Raw genomic sequence first — 15,876 nt, forward strand, 5'->3', positions numbered from 1 at the left:
CTTACTGAGTATATCTTATGTTCCCATACTACGCTTTTTTTTTTTAAAGGTTTTTTGAGACGGGGTTTCTCTGTGTAACAGTCCTGGCTCTCCTGGACTCAAACTCACAGCGATCCGCCTGCCTCTGCCTCCCGAGTGCTGGGATTAAAGGCGTGCGCCACCACAACTGCCATGTTTTTAAGCTTTCTTGTAGACAGGCACTGTTTAAAGAGTAATTTTTATTTGACATATGGTGCTTATGTGGAAGATGTATAGAATTTTAATAAGCAAGTTCTGATAGAAACGAAATCTCTGCTGTTTTGTGGATTTAATAGATCCACACTGTATTCCCTATAAGCAGGCTTAAGGGACTCCTATTATTTCCTTAAGAAAGCTTAAAACTAGTTTGGGGGAAATAAGAGTATAAAATTGCTTGACCTTAAAGGATAATGACACATATCTATTCATTTGTTGATTGCCCTGTAGTGTTTCCTTCCACATTCAGAGAAACAATAATTTGCCCTAGTTCTTTACATTTGGGATTTTCTTCACACGCACGCACACACACACACACACAGAGTTGCTTTTTCTTTGTTTCTTTTCTTCAGAAGTGTTTTTGCTATTTTTGTATTGTGTGTGAGAGAAGTTAGTCTGTTGTAAGCCACCTGCTATGGGTTCTGGGAATCAAATCTGACCCTCTTATATGTATGGGTATTTTGCCTGTGTGTTTATGTCTGTACCATGTATGTGCAGTGTCCATGGCGACCGGAAGAGGACCTCAAATCCTCTGGAAATGGAGTTACAGATGGTGGTGAGCAGTCTTTTGGAAGAGCAACAAGCCATCTCCCCAGACTTCCTTCTCCTCCTCCTCCTTCTTTTCTAAGTACCTTGATTCTGTTTTTAATTTTCTTTGAATAGGGATTCCACTCTATTTTAATAGGAAGAACACAAACTTTGGCACAAATTTTTTTTTTTTCTTTTTGAGAAAGGTTCTCACTTTGTAGCCCAGGCTGCCCTTGAACTTGGTATGTAGCCCTGGTTACACTCAAACTCAAGGCTGCTGTACCTCAGTCAAGATTAACAGGTTGGCCCATTTGGTCCTGGTCAGCATGCTCCTCCACCCAGAACCTGTTTTTGTTTAACTGCCAGGCTCTTACTTTGTCCAGAGGTTGGTTGTCACCGATTCTCTTTTTTCACTGTGAGTGGATTGGTTATAGACATCCTTACAAAGTCCTCCTCCTCCTCCTCCTTCATCTGCCTCTTCCTCTTGCCTCCTCTTTCCTTCAAACTTTACTGTTTCCATTGCTAGGATCAAGCAAACCTGGGCCGTAGCGCCAAACCACTTAAATTTGACTTTGCAATGTCAGCTGTTGATTTACATCTTAGCAGAGCCATTTTCTTTGAGGAGAAGTTTCTGTTTTCCTAAAATTGGCATCACTTGATTATTTTCCTTCCCCAGGCTAAGTCTTGTGCCTCAGGAAAAACATCAGGTCATTTTATAAAATTTGGGGGGGGGGTTGTCCCATTTCCCCTCTCATTTTTTAGATAGGTTTTCTGATTGCTAAGGTTATCTTCAAACTTGTAGAGTTACAGGGCCAGCTTTGAACTCTTTTCTTGATCCTTCCTAATACTTCCAAGTGCCACATCACAGACCTGTGTCACCACACTAGCCTCAATTCCTAAACTTTTTTTTGTTTTTTGAGACAGGATTTCTCTGTGTAGCTTTGGCTGTCCTGGACTCTTTATAGACCAAGCTGACCTCAACCTCACAGAGATCTGCCTACCTCTCCACACCCCCTCCACCCCCCACTGCCCCAGGGCTTGGGATTACAGGTGTGCGCCACTGTGCCTGGCTAATATCTAAGCTCTTTTGTTTTCCTGGACAGGGTTTCTCTGTATAGCCTTGGACTTGCTCTGTAGACCAGGCTGGCCTTGAACTCACAGAGATCCTCTTGTCTCTGCCTCCCGAGTGCTGGGATTAAAGGCGTGCGCCACCACGCCCGGCAAGTTTTGCTTTGTAGTCACTTTCAAAGAGAGTAGGAAACAGACTAGTGTCAGTGTGGAGAGAAGCAGCCATGAGCCTTCTGCCTCTAAACAAACACAAGCATATTCTTCACCCTGTGCACCCTGGAACACAGCTCTAGAGGCCACTTTCTTGATAAACGCGTTATCAGCAAGCTGAGGGCAGCGATGGCTGAATCCTAGGTCCCTGACCTGTGATGGCATGGCATGGTCTAGGCTTAGTCCTTGTTTCCCTTTCTGGAAAATTTATGAACTATGTAAAAATCACTTACAGTCCTGATAGACACATTTTGCCAAGAATGTCAGTTGTCCTGACAGTTTGGCATTCACCATTAAGTATTAGATTGTGTAACCATAATGCCATTCAGGGAAATGAGGTGGTGACAGCTGGGATTATGAGAGTGACATGGACTTGCGCTCCTCAGTGCTGATCATTGTTGTGTTGAAAACAGAGTTCTTCAGTGAAATGCTAAGTAGATAACTAGTATTTGTGAATAACTGAGAAATGAATAAAATGTGATTTATGGATTTGACAGATTTTTTTATCAGCAGTATTTGAAGATCTGTAGATTGATTTATATTTTTATCAATTTATTTATTTTTGGTTCTTCAATATTTCTTTTTAACTTAGTAAAAAAAAATCTTTTCTAACACCCACCCCCAGATGATAACAGAATCTACTGAGGCTCTACGGTACTAGCCTGACCAGCCCGACCAGCCCATTGCAGCAGATGGTTGCTTTTGTCATTTTATCTGGCCCTTTCATTCCTTTCATTGCTGTCCCTTGTCCCTTGACATCCTCACTGTGAGAGCAGTCAGATGACTTCATCGTCCAGGGTGATGGGATGGCTCGTTTTCCATGTGGTGTTTTTCTTTAAGCCAAACATGAATCCTTTTTTTTTATTTCCCTCTCTGATTAGTGTCTGTACAATTCTTTTGCAGCATAAATTCAGCAGTCTATTACCAACTTGTGTTTTTTACATTTTTCATTTAGTTGGCCTTTAGATTCTCAGACAAAATGGTCTTTGCTAGGAATCCTGTGTATGATTTAGTATGTAATTAGAGACTTGTTGTATCTGGCATGTGGGTTGTACTAAAGACAGGAACGTTGATCTAATCTTGTTTTAACATGATTTAGGAAAAAGAATCTTTGTTAAGTAGATGCAAGCAGATTGAACCCTAAGCAAATCAGATGTTTTATTGCTTCCTTTTGATACAGGACTGAAAAGATGTCATTAGTTTTCTAGAGCCAATGTCCACAAGTAGAAGTCACACTTGCAGATGGTTACACTTCTGAGGAGGGAGGCTATAGTGCTGGGCCTGGAACCCTCCTTACATGCTTTATCGTATCTCCAGCTCCTGTCCTCCCTCTTTTCAAGTATGATGGGATCCTCTGTTGTGTTACTGCCACAGTTGGCCCTTTTGTAAAAGGGTCAGTGAACATTGAGGTTACGCCAGGTAGGTGAGCATAGCTATGCACCTGTTGGTGTTCTTGGGAGGAACTTCTTTATGAGACGTGTGGGTGTGAAGACTGGGGCCATCGCTTCTCTTTCTTTAAGTATATGCGTATTTTACGTGTGTGTATGCGACTGTGACTACATGCTTGAGGAAGCCAGTAGGCATCAGATCAAATCCCCTGGAGTTGGAGTTACGGGCCTTTGTGAGCAACCTGCCATGGTGCTGGGAATTTACTTGAGTCACTTGCAGAAGCCATATTTACTTTATCACTGAGCCATCTCTCTAGCATTCCTAGTTTTCTTTTTGACTTAGCTATTTGGACCTTTTCTTTGTTACTCTTCTAATAACATCCTATATATTTAAAATAACTTTAAATGAGAATGCTGGAGACTGAAGCCAGGTTTTCATGCATGCTGAACACATGCTCTGTCACTGTACTGTCAATACTCCGACCCAAACACCTTTTGTCCTTTATTGTGTTGTCTAGTTCTGTAATCTCTATAGACTCTGAGCTCATGGTGTAGCCCAGATTGCCCTGGAACTCACGGTCCTCAGCTTCCCAAGGCTCCTCCCCACCCTTGCCATGTGCTTTATATTTTTCCTTACCAGATTTACATTTCCCCTTGGCTTTTACAGTATGGGACTGGGGGGAATGCATATGCATTTGTGTCTATGTGTCTGTGTGTGTCTGTGTGTCTTGTGTATGTGTGTAGGCCAGACCTTCGACAGTGCCTTAGGAACTATCTACTTGTTTTGGGGAGAGTGAGTTTGTTTCTAAGATCTTACTACGTAGCACCGACTCTAAACCAAGATAGCATTGTTCAGAGATCATCTGCCTCCGCCTCCTGAGTGCTTGCATGCAGGCATATCATCATGCCTGGCCTACCTTGGTTGCTGAAGCAGTTCTCGCTAGGTCCTAAGGCTTTCTTGCTACGCTGGCTGGCCATAGTGCACTTGGGCTCTGCCTGTCTTTGTTTGCTTGATGTTGGTTAGGGTCGTACTGTATCCCACCATGCCTAGCTGTTGATGTGGGCTCTGGGTGTAAAACTCCTGTCCTCATGCTTGTCTGGCAAGCACACTACAGAATGAACTCCTCCCCAGTCCTGACCCAACACTATGAAGGAGTCTCGAGGTGTCGCAGGACTAGGCGGGTGTTTTGAGGAGGAAAACTAGAAGTGCTGCCCCTCTGTGATCAGAGTCCTGATCCACACCTGATCCGCACCTAAACTTAAAAGACACATCTAAGGTGCAAAGGACTGAGTGAAAACAAATGCCATAACTTTGCTCCAATTCTCCCTGATTAAACTTGACACAAATCCCGTGCAGTGATATTGCCCGTTTGCACAGAGAGAACAAATGGCCAGAGAGTACATTTATTATTGTCAGTCTTTCTGAATTCAAAGCTTATGCATATTCTTTTCATAAGGGGTATAAAGTGTCTCTTAAAGTGCTAGAGTTCTGTATTTATGTTTTACCAGAAGTATTTCAAGTTTGGTAATACTTTCAAACTGGCTTGTCTCAGGGGTATCACTTAAAGTTCGCTTGTGTGCATAAAGCCTGTGTGCTTTCCTTTACCTTCTACTTCAGCATTGAAAGCAAACATGAGGTTACAATCCTAGGAGGACTTAATGAATTTGTCGTCAAGTTTTATGGACCACAAGGAAGTAAGTACATGTGTGGGTATGTGTTCTTTTTTTATAATCTTTACTAGACAGTAGGGCTATATCAGGTGCATGGCCTTGGAAAAGTAAGTGTTAACTGAACTCTAGAACCAGGGAGTGAAGAAATTGATGTCATTCATGCATTTAGCTGCTCCCCAGGAAGGGCATTGACTTATGTTTTCTTTTAGGGGGTTGGCTGAGGTAGGGAAGAAAGGAACATGACTATGTTTTTCGAAACAGGGTCTCTCTCTCTGTAGACTTCCATGTCCTGGACTCCCTTTGTAGACCAGGCTGGCCTTGAACTCACAGAGATCCGCCTGCCTCTGTCTCCTGAGTGCTGGGATTACAGGTGTATGCCACTACCGCCCAGCCCAACTCTGGATATTTCAAAGGAAACTATGTAGTTTTTTTTTCTGATACTGGTAACTGGCCCCAAGCTTTGTGCATGCTGTGTAAGTGCTCTACTACCAAGTTAATATTCCCTTGTCCTCTTTTTTTTATATTTTTAAAAGTTATATTTTAATGTTTTATGTATATGAGTATTTTGCCTCTATATATGTATGTACACCGTGTGTGTGCCTGGTGCCTTGGGGGTCAGATCCACTGTGGTTGGAGTTATGGTTGTTGTGAGCCACACTGTGGGTACTAGAAATTTAACCTGGGTCCCCTGCAAGAGAAACAGGTGTTTTTGGTTTTTCTGCGTAGCCGTGGCTGTCCTGAACTCATTTTGTAGACCAGGCTGGCCTTGAACTCACAGCGATCCACCTGCTTCTGCCTTCCTAGTGCAGGGATTAAATGTGTGCGCCACCGTGCCCAGCTGCAACAGGTGCTCTTAACTGAGGCATCTCTTCAGCCTCCTTAGTGAGGCAGGGTCTCTCTAAGCTGTTCAAGCTGGCTTGAATCAGTCTAGTACAGGCAGCCCTTGAACTTTGGTTGTCGTTGGTCCTGCACTCTTTTTTTCCCTTTGTAACCCAGGCTAGTCTGGAACCCACAGCAATCCTCCTGCTGTATCTTCCTAAGTGCTAGGATTACAGCCTAGGTCACCATGTTCAGCTAGTTCCCAGCACTTTGAGGAATTACTTTGAGGCCGTTTTCAGGAGAGAGAGAGATTCAATGTTCATTTGCACTTGGATTTATTTTCTAATTTGGAGACACAATTCTAATGGATAATGTGTTTTATTTCTGTTCCAGCACCATATGAAGGCGGAGTGTGGAAAGTTAGAGTGGATCTTCCTGATAAATACCCTTTCAAATCTCCATCTATAGGTATGTGGTGTGTTTTGGTTTCACTACAACAATTCTGAAATCTAAGGAGACTAAAACTCCTATATTTTATGAGAGATGATTAAGTCCAGAAATTTTTACTGAATTGGATTTTTTCTTTCTTGGCTTAAAAAAAAAAAAGATTATGTACTTATATATATGGGTGTTTTGTCTGCATGTATGTCTACACATTTCCAAGAGGGTGAGGGGTCCCATAGGACTCAGTTGTGAGCTGTCTTTAGAACTAATGCATAGACTCCTGCATTTAGACCAACCCGTATTCTAGCAAAAACTTTTTTTTTAAAGAAGTGGACTAGAACACGCTGACATTGGCTTTGACTCCAGGCTCCACATCTCTGTGGTGCAGACAGTGCGCTAGAGTGATGCAGTGAGTCTTGTCAGAGGTGCAGCTTGTGCTGGTACCAAACCACTTGACTTCCTATAGAGCTTTATGTCCTAAAAATACTAAAGAACATCCGTAATTCTTTCTTAACCTGGGGAATTCTTAGTGTTCATTTGAACACTTCGCTGTTCTTTTCCTTCAGGCCCTTAGGTAGGTTTTCTAAACCTGTAGCCACCTAGGAGATGTTTATGGAAAAACAGATGAGAAATTACCTCAGGGCTGCAAGACCCTGCAAGCTGTGGAGCTAGGCATGGTAGCAGAGTGACTGTCAGGTGTGGAGTCCCACACAGCTCACGAGCACACTGGACATTAGACCTGTGTGGCTGGGCATCAAAAGCCCACCGCCAGCTTCATTGCACAGTGGGAGGAGGTAGGTGCCACTCCTCAGAGGGCTCTTCTGCTGTGGTTTCCCACGCCTGACTTACTTGTTTCTATTGAACATTTCAAATGTAAGCTTTCACATATGTATCATAAGTGCCTTTTTAAAGACAGAAAATTGGCATTCCAATTATAGTTTTGTTACCTTATATTGCTACTTACAGCAAACAGTAGGGCTGTGGAAGCCAAGAGTCAACCGTGAGAATGCAGCCTGTGCTGTAGAAACACAGCTCTTCCTCAAGCTTTCGGCTGTTTGTTGCTGGGATCATGCTAGCAGGGGCACCTCCACCACTGAGCTGCAATGCATTCCCTGCCCTGAATTACCTTATCTGCTAACCAATGGCACAAAGGCCCAGAGTATGCACTTGGTTAAGACAAATGACCAAGTTAATTTAACACTTAGGTTTTATTTCCCTTTCTGTATACGTCAGATTTTTATATTCTACAAGTGAATATCATCTTCCCTTAAGGAAGTTGATCCAGTTGAAATATTTGTACAAGCTGCCCTTTCCTTCAAAGGAGGGTTACATAAGCATTTTAATCAGTTTGTGAGGTGACCCATTTTCAGGTCATCAACAATGTAAAACTGTTAAGATGTACTTCCAAGCATTTTGAGAGGCAGTAGTATAGACAGAATTAAACAGAAGGGAAAGAAAAAGATAACTCAAGTGTTCTTTTAAAATATTTCTCCCATAGTGTCTGGCATATGTACTGTTGAGTCGGTGTGGGATTGGGAGGTTTAGCTTAGTGGCAGAGTGTTTGCCTAGAATGTGTGAGGCCCTGAGTTCAGCCCCCAATACTTGAAATAGATAAATAGATTAAATATCTTTTATTTTTACCATTTGGGTGTGGGTGGGTCTCTCTCTCTGTCCCTGTGTAGACCCAGACAGTCCTTCAGTCTCTCTTTTTACTTACTTCAGTGTATGCTATCACCCCAGCTTGGATCTTTAAAATATTTATGAGTATATAATTTGCGTGAGTTAAATGTTGAAGAATGTGTACATGTTGGCATGTATGTACATGTTTGTGTGTGGAGGCCAGATGTCAACCTTAGGTGGTGTTCTTCAGGAACTCTCTACTTGGTTTTTGAGGCAGGGTCTCCCTGGGACCGCGATCTCACAGTTAGGCTAGGTTGCCTGGCCAGTGAGCTCCAGAGCCTGCCTGTCCTTGCCCTCCAGTGCTGGGATTAAAGTATGTGCCAGTACGCACAACAGTCTGGTTAATTTTTCATATTTACTTTTTTATTTGTAGATGTTTCTTGGCACGCCTGTTAGCACTGCTGCTAGTTAGACCCTCTGTAGTTATATATAGTTAGGCATGCATGACCAGCAAGTTATCACTGGCTATCAGGGAAGAGGCCTAGACTTGGTTCTCGTTTTTCCATAAAATGATATTCATCTGATCTGTTTCCTTTCTAGAAAATAAAGCGCTGGCTAGGAGCTATGGTGCTAATCTGTAGTTGGAGCTAGTCAGTAGAAGGATTGCTTAAACCTACAAGTTTGGGGCCAGTGGACAGCATGTTGACCCCACCTCTTTTTTAAAAAAAATAGAAAAGCTTGATATGGTGGTTCATGTCTCTATGGTACTAGTAATCAGGAAGTTGAGGCAGGAGGATTGCTTTGGGCAAGGGTGTGTGTGTGTGTGGGTGGGTGGGTGGGTGGGTGTGAGTGTGGGGGGGTGTAACAAAAAGGGAAACTAAACAGCCAGGCTCAGTAGTACATACCCAGTCAGAACACTTGAGAAGGTGAAGGCCAGAGGATCACAGAAAAACCAGCCTAAATTGATAGGACCCTGTTACAGTTAAGTGAATTCTATGTGCTTGTTAGCTGATACATGAAACACTCAAAAATGTTGGCCACCTTTCTTGACATTAGGAAGGTTAGTAAGACTAGATGGACATAGAGTACCAAATATTCTTTAGAAGATGTATGAGGCAATGAGTTTTTGTTCTAAAAAGCTGTGTTTTGTTATCTTTCACAGCTTTGGAGATGTGAGCATGCAAATGGAATCTTTAGAAATATTTGTAATCTCAAATAATCCTCAGTCTATGAAGATTCTGTTTTAATCTGAGAAGCTGCTTCACACGCTCTCATGCAGGCACTCCAGATTCCATCTGTTAGCTATAGCATGTGCTCAGCTGTTAGGAAAACGCTTCCACCAGAGCAGGAAAACACATGTGCAGTAGCTGCACAGCTGAGCACATGCATCAGAGGGCAGCACTGTGCACTTAAAACAAATATGTAAAGTGCTTTATGTGGCCTGGGCGAGTAGCACAGACAGGCAGATCTCTTGTTAGTCCAATTTCAGCCTGTTCTACATATCTAGTTTCAGGCCAGCCAGAGCTGCATAGTAAGTCCCTGTCTCTACACAGTGTAGCTGAAAGAGTACAGCTTTAAAATAGTGAAGTGATAATGTGGTTGAGCTACAGTGTGCGCTTGCAGTTTCTTTTGGTATGTTTGTATTCAGCTTAGTAGTGTGTATGTTGCTTTGTAAAGATCTTCTATCCTTTAAAAAATGTTTTACTTTAAAAATTATAAATAAATAAAAAAAAAAAAAGAGGGGATGCCTGGAGGGATTGGTTAAGGGATTGCTCAGTGGCTGCTCTTCCAGAGGACCGGGGTTCAATTCCCAGCACTCAGATGGCAGCTCACAGCTGAGTCCTGGTGGATCTGATCCTCCTGCACAGACGGACATGTAGGCCAAGCACCAGATGTACATTTAAAAAACAAGTAAAGCAGACATGGTGGTGCACATTTGTAGTCCCAGCATGTGGCAGCAGAAGCAGAGGGATCTGGAGTTTAAGGTGCTCCTTCACTGTGTAGTGAGCTGTATTGGCCCGTAGCATACATCTTTAAATTAAATTAGGCTGACACATAAGTAGTACAGCTTAGGTCATCAAACTAGTCAAAATCCCTTTTACGTTTCCTAATCTGATACATTTTTAGTTGGATGGTGCTCTGGTAATCTGTGTCCCATATTCTTATGCTGTGCCAGTTATAAAGGGCAGCTCATTTCAGTGTTTTATTCACTATGGTCAGAAGTTACCTCACTGGGGATTGAAGTTTTATAACACAGTATGACTAACTATAGAGCTCCTAGGGTATTTAGTTCTAATTCATATATTCCTAGACAGAAGCAGTCTATAGCTACTCCCTCAGGACTAATGCTCATCACTGAAGTGAACAGTGAGTTTTCAGGGTGGGAGGAGTATGTCAGTCATGAGAGATTTGGGGTTAGTCACTTAATAAAGGTGTCCTTGTGCCACTACAGTATTTATATAAACTTTTGAGCTAAAGAGGCAAAATTCCATTTAAGTCACTTCTATACTCTCATGATCTTAGATTTGAATTTAGTTCCTATCTCAAATAGCGAAGTGTAGTGGGAAATTTTCATGAGACATTTTAAAGCCATTACTATAAGAACGCAGCTGGAAATGTTCCCTTGTCACAGGTGCTCTGAAAATGAATGGTCTCAGTGTGCATTAAAGTGTGTGTGGCAGCTCATTCTGCCAAGCTCATCGGGTCCCTGCTCTACTGGTGCTGCTCAAGTGCTAGGAATACACAAGTGAGCCAGCTGTGTTCCTGGCAAAATTTAAAGTAACTGGTCACGTTATGCAAAGATTTGATGTAATAGGATAGTAATTTAGGATTAGATGTTTAAGAGTTAATTATAAATTCTAACCAAGTACATGTAAACTATTACTTTAAGAAAAGACAACCCCATTCTTCCTAGATCAGGGAGAAGAGTGAGTATACAAGGCAAGAAGAAATTGGAAGTGCCAGCAGCCTAGGCTGGGGACACACTTAGTCAGGAGTGGTCAGAGAGGGCTTGCATTTCATCTTAAATGTAATGGAAAGATAGCTAAAGATTAGATTTTGTTTGTTGATGGTGGGGTTTTTGTTGGTTTGGTTTGGTTTTTTTGTGTGTGTGTTGACTTGGCTGCTGAGAAGCACGCAAAGGATAGAAGCAGTATTCAGCAACTGACAGAAAGATCCTGTACAGACAAGGATGCTGTGGTTGAGAAATTAATGGACATCTGGCTTGGGGTCAAATACGTGTAGTCCTAACTCAAGAGGTAGAAGCAGCAGGATCAGAGTTCCAAGTTCATTCTCATCTGCCCAGTGAGTTCAAGGCCAGCATGGGTTATATGCAACTGTCACACAAAACTAAAGCAAAGTCCATCAAAAAGGAATGTTTAGCTTTATTTTATTCTGATTTGCTTTTTGAGACTGAATCTTGAACTCAGAACCATCTTCCTCTACTTCCCAAATGATTAGAGGGTTAGGGTCCACATACCTAGCTATAAGCTATCTTTTCTCTTTCTTTGTTTCTTCCTTCCTATTTATTTATGTATTTATTTATTTTTGAGGCAGGATCTCGCTGTGTTAGCACTTCCTGGCCTATAGCTCTGTAGACCAGGTTGGCCTAGAACTCACAGATCCACCTGCCTCTGCCTCCTGAGTGCTGGAATTTAAGGCATGTATGTCATCATGCTCAGCCTGTTGGGATTTTTTATTTTGTTTTAAGTGGGAGAGTCTGAAAGATTATCAACCTATTTTGTCTACGGAAAAAAAACTTGGTATAGTAGGGTCAGTAGGAGTCATGCCATGGAGGAAGGAAGAGGTAAAAGAGAGAGTATGTTCATTGGTGATGTTAGAAATAAAAAATGAGGCTAGGCAATGGCTCAGGCCTTTAATCCCAGCACCTGGGAGGCAGAGGCAGGTGGATCGCTGGGAGTTCGAGGCCAGCCTGGTCTACAAAGCAAGTCCAGGACAGTCAGGGCTACACAGAGAAACCCTGTCTCGAAAAAATAAAAAATGGAAAATGAGAAGGCCTGCCAGTTGGATCCTGTCCTCATGAGAGTGGACTGTTGAGGGAAGGAGCAGAAGTTTGATGGATGGCGCAAAGCAGAAAAGGTCCTTGGAGAATGGGGGTGGGCTGCCAGAGGAGCCTGTGAGAGCAGTGTGTCCATACATACAGAGTGCTTGAGCACGTTGGAACAAGTTGCTGTATTTTTTTAAAAAATAAAACTCAGTAAATAGACATAAAATCCACAAACATTCTATATTGCTAACAACCTTCATGCCCAGCAAATACTCAGGGCCTGTTGCTTTGATGAATATTAAAATGATTTTTTTAACTTAGTGTCACCTTGATCTCCAAGTACAATTTGCCCTCTAAATTCAAGGATTCTATATCTACTGATTGAACTTAACTATATGCCAAAATGATCTGAATGTTATTTCATCAATTTGGAATATGTACAGCATTCTCTGAACGATACAGTGCAACTAATTGCATAGCATATGCATTGTGTCACTTACAGGCAACCCTGAGATGATTAACATGCATGGGACAATGTGTCAGTGGTAGACAAATACTGTGCCCATGGAGAGCATGAGCCTTGGTGGAGTTTTGTGTTTGTTTTTGTTTTTTGTTTTTTTCAGGAATGACAGTGCCACTGGAGTAACTCCATCGAGGGGATACAGAGGGATGTCTGGACAGCAGATAGACACTTTCTGTGGGAAGGGCATGGGATTTGCAGAGGGTTGCTGCACAGTGGTGTCAGTGTTAGCTGTCCAGTCTGAAGTCTGGCAGATAGAAAGATGAATGCTAGAAGACCCTTGGTAAGGACAGGAGATTGATATGAGGGGAAATGTCTGGGGCTGTGACAGCAGAGGCATAACTGTTCATAGACATGGCAGTTCTTGGTGTGTCCTGGGGATGTGAGGTGGAATGAGATGGAGGGAACAGTAATTGAGGAGAAGTATAAAGAGGGTTAGGAACATGGTCTTTACAGTAAATAGGAGTGGGGCAGAGAGAACTGGTACCAGGTTACAACAGAGAGAAGCCAGTTACTAAATTGTCCTATTGACATGACCCTGCTGTCAGTGACCCATGCTAGTCACTGGTGTAAAATAGTACATTAGCTTTTTTCCCCTCCTAAGGGTGGTCCTTGCCCATGTGTGTTATTGAAGAGAGAGGACTTAGCCAGTTTAAGTCCTGTCTTGAACAGTGCCTTTTTCCACATTTTTAAAAGATGTTTTTAGTTATACATAGTAATAGTATGGCTTTCTCTCTCTCTCTCTCTCTCTCTCTCTCTCTCTCTCTCTCTCTCTCTCTTTTTTTTTTTTTTTTTTTTTTTTTTTTTTTTTTGCTTTTTTGTTTGTTTGTTTTATTTCTCAAGAGAAGAGTTTTTCTGTGCAGCCTTGGCTGTCCTGGACTTGCTTTGTAGACCAGGCTGGCCTCGAACTCACAGCAATCCACCTGCCTCTGCCTCCCAAGTGCTGGGATTACAGTTGTGCGCCACCGTGCCCTGTTTAGTATGGCATTTTCATACACATGTAATAACATTTCTATTGTGTCACCTGTTAGCCCTACCTCCACTCCTGCTAATCCCCTCTCTCCCTTCCCAACAGTTTGTTTATGGAAACTTGGACACCTTACTAGTAGCTACTGACGAATGCATCTCCATCCCATATTGACCATTAACTTTGTGTAAATCTTGAGAGAGGCATAGGGCTCCATGGGCCCTCTCTATTACCTGACATTGGTGATGAGCCCAGTCTTGTGGGGGGTCTTATGCACATCATCACAACTGCCTAAGTTCAAGAGTGCAACAGGCACATCATGCGCTGACGTCAGTGTTCCACCCTATCATACCCACCCCTTTTCTCTGGCTCTCTCAGTCTTTATGCCTCTCCTGCTTTGCTTCCTGAGCTTTGGAGGAGTAGTATAAATGTCCCATTCGTGGCTTGGACATTTGACAGTTGCATAGTCTCAGTATTCTTAACTAGTTAGTCATTTTGACCACTGCAAAAAGAACCTTCTTGGAATAAATCTTAAGAGCAGCACTAATCTATAGGCATAAACATAGTTATTTTGAAGGCAGTTTAACAGACATATCCTGACACATCAAAATAATAGCAGTAGCTTCCTTATTGTGGCCTATGACTTCCTTAGCCAACAGGCTCTTGGCTGGGTTTCCAAAACTGAGCATGAAATTTCCTCCTATGGAGCAGACATCAAATCCAATCAGAAAGTAGTAGGTTACTCCCATAACAAACTTGTCACTATTGCACCAGTAGTCTCATACCCATGTTGGACAGCTCACAACTCCAGCTTCAGGACATCCTACATGGATACCCATGAACATACACATACACGCAAATAAAATAATAAATTTTCAAAAAAGAGCGCTGTATGTGTGTGCTGGAGAGTTCCGTTCCTGGGATGCGAACAGTAGCATGAAGTCACTTAGCTGGGCGTGATAGGGCACACCTGTAGCCCACACGTCAGAGGCCAGGCAGGAGGGCTGTAAGTAAGGCTAGCCTGCTCTGAGACCTTATCTCAAAAAAGAAAGGAAAGATGGGGAGAGGGAAGTTGTTGCAGACCGTTTTAGTTGGGTATAGGTCTTTGGGGTCGGGAGTTTTTGAAGTGTCAGTGGGCAGAAGGTAGGTGAGTGACACTCAGACTCAAACTTCCCCTAAGTTGGTCTGTTTGTCGCTCTTCTGTCTTTTGCCCACCGACATTTCAAAAACCCGTTCCCAAAAACCTATACCCAACTAAAACAATCCATGACAGGAAGTAACTTGCTTAAGTTCATTATACTGATTTAAGTTCCCTTCTTTGTTACTGTATTGTCTTTCGAGGGTGCTGCAGATAGGACTCAGGCCTGGTGCATGCTAACCCTGAGGTGTAGATCCCAGCTTTTGGATCTTTCTGTTTTCTTGAGACAGGGTGTCACTATGCAGCTATGGCTGCTCTGGAGTTATGGAGACCAAGCTGACCTCTAATTTGTACTGTCTCCCGCTCCCCTTTTTCTAGGTTCTGGATCCAAATATGCCATTCTCAGTGTCCAAAACTAATGTTACTGAGTGCTTACGGATGTCAGCTGCTTGTATTGGCTCATGGCTCATCTAGCCCAGTCCTCAGTTCTGTAAAATATATATTCTGACAGCCAGACACTGGTGATGCAGGCTTTTAATCCCACCACCTGGCAGGCAGAGGCAGATTGAACTCCTGGATTCAAAGCCACCCTGGTCTAAAGAGAGAGTTCTAGAACAACCAGGGCTACACAGAGAAACACTGTCTCAAAAACAAAACATACAAACACATGTACGTACGTACGTACATGCATGCATGCATGCATGCGCAAACTCCACCACCAAGCTGTATTCTCAGCTCCTAAATACATTTTTAAATACCTACTTTAGAAAGCAGAATGCTTGGCTTTGAATTGTCTGCTTTCTGAGAATATTTCTGTGGGCATATATGTCCTAACAAATAACAAAATGAAAATGCTTTCTCTTGCAAAACTTCCAGATACGGAATTGACCCCAGGATATTTCTTCACCCACATATTTGGCCATTAGTATGCTTACTAGCAAGTAAAATGTTAAGCCGCGTAGATGGAGAGATGGCTCAGAGGCTAAGAGCACTGGCTGTTCTTCCAAAGCTCCTGAGTTCAATTCCCAGCAACTACATGGTGACTCACAACCATCTATAATGAGATCTGGTGCCCTCTTCTGGCCTGAAGGTGTTACATGCAGGCAGAACACTGTATAAATAATAAGTTAAAAAAATTTTTTTATACATACATATGTTCAAGGAGTAGAACACTTGCCTAGTGTACATGGGGCTCTGACTTCAGTCTCCCGCACTCTGCCCACCCCTCCTACCCCCATCTCTTTCTCTGGAACTTGGGGCTTT

General features: G+C 42.7%; 1 protein-coding gene across 3 annotated transcripts in view; it reads left to right on the forward strand.

Moving 5' to 3' along the window:
* Nucleotides 1-15,876, forward strand: part of UBE2H (ubiquitin conjugating enzyme E2 H) — an 89,932-nt gene that overhangs the window by 42,798 nt on the left and 31,258 nt on the right. For all 3 annotated transcript variants that reach the window (XM_084786408.1, XM_084786406.1, XM_084786407.1), the window contains exons 2-3: nucleotides 5,047-5,123; nucleotides 6,312-6,386. In XM_084786408.1, coding sequence (XP_084642534.1) covers nucleotides 5,047-5,123; nucleotides 6,312-6,386 — 152 coding nt within the window. The remainder of the gene's footprint in view (nucleotides 1-5,046; nucleotides 5,124-6,311; nucleotides 6,387-15,876) is intronic.

This window comes from Acomys minous (genome assembly GCF_964271855.1).
Source record: "Acomys minous genome assembly, chromosome: 6".
Lineage (NCBI taxonomy): Eukaryota > Metazoa > Chordata > Mammalia > Rodentia > Muridae > Acomys > Acomys minous.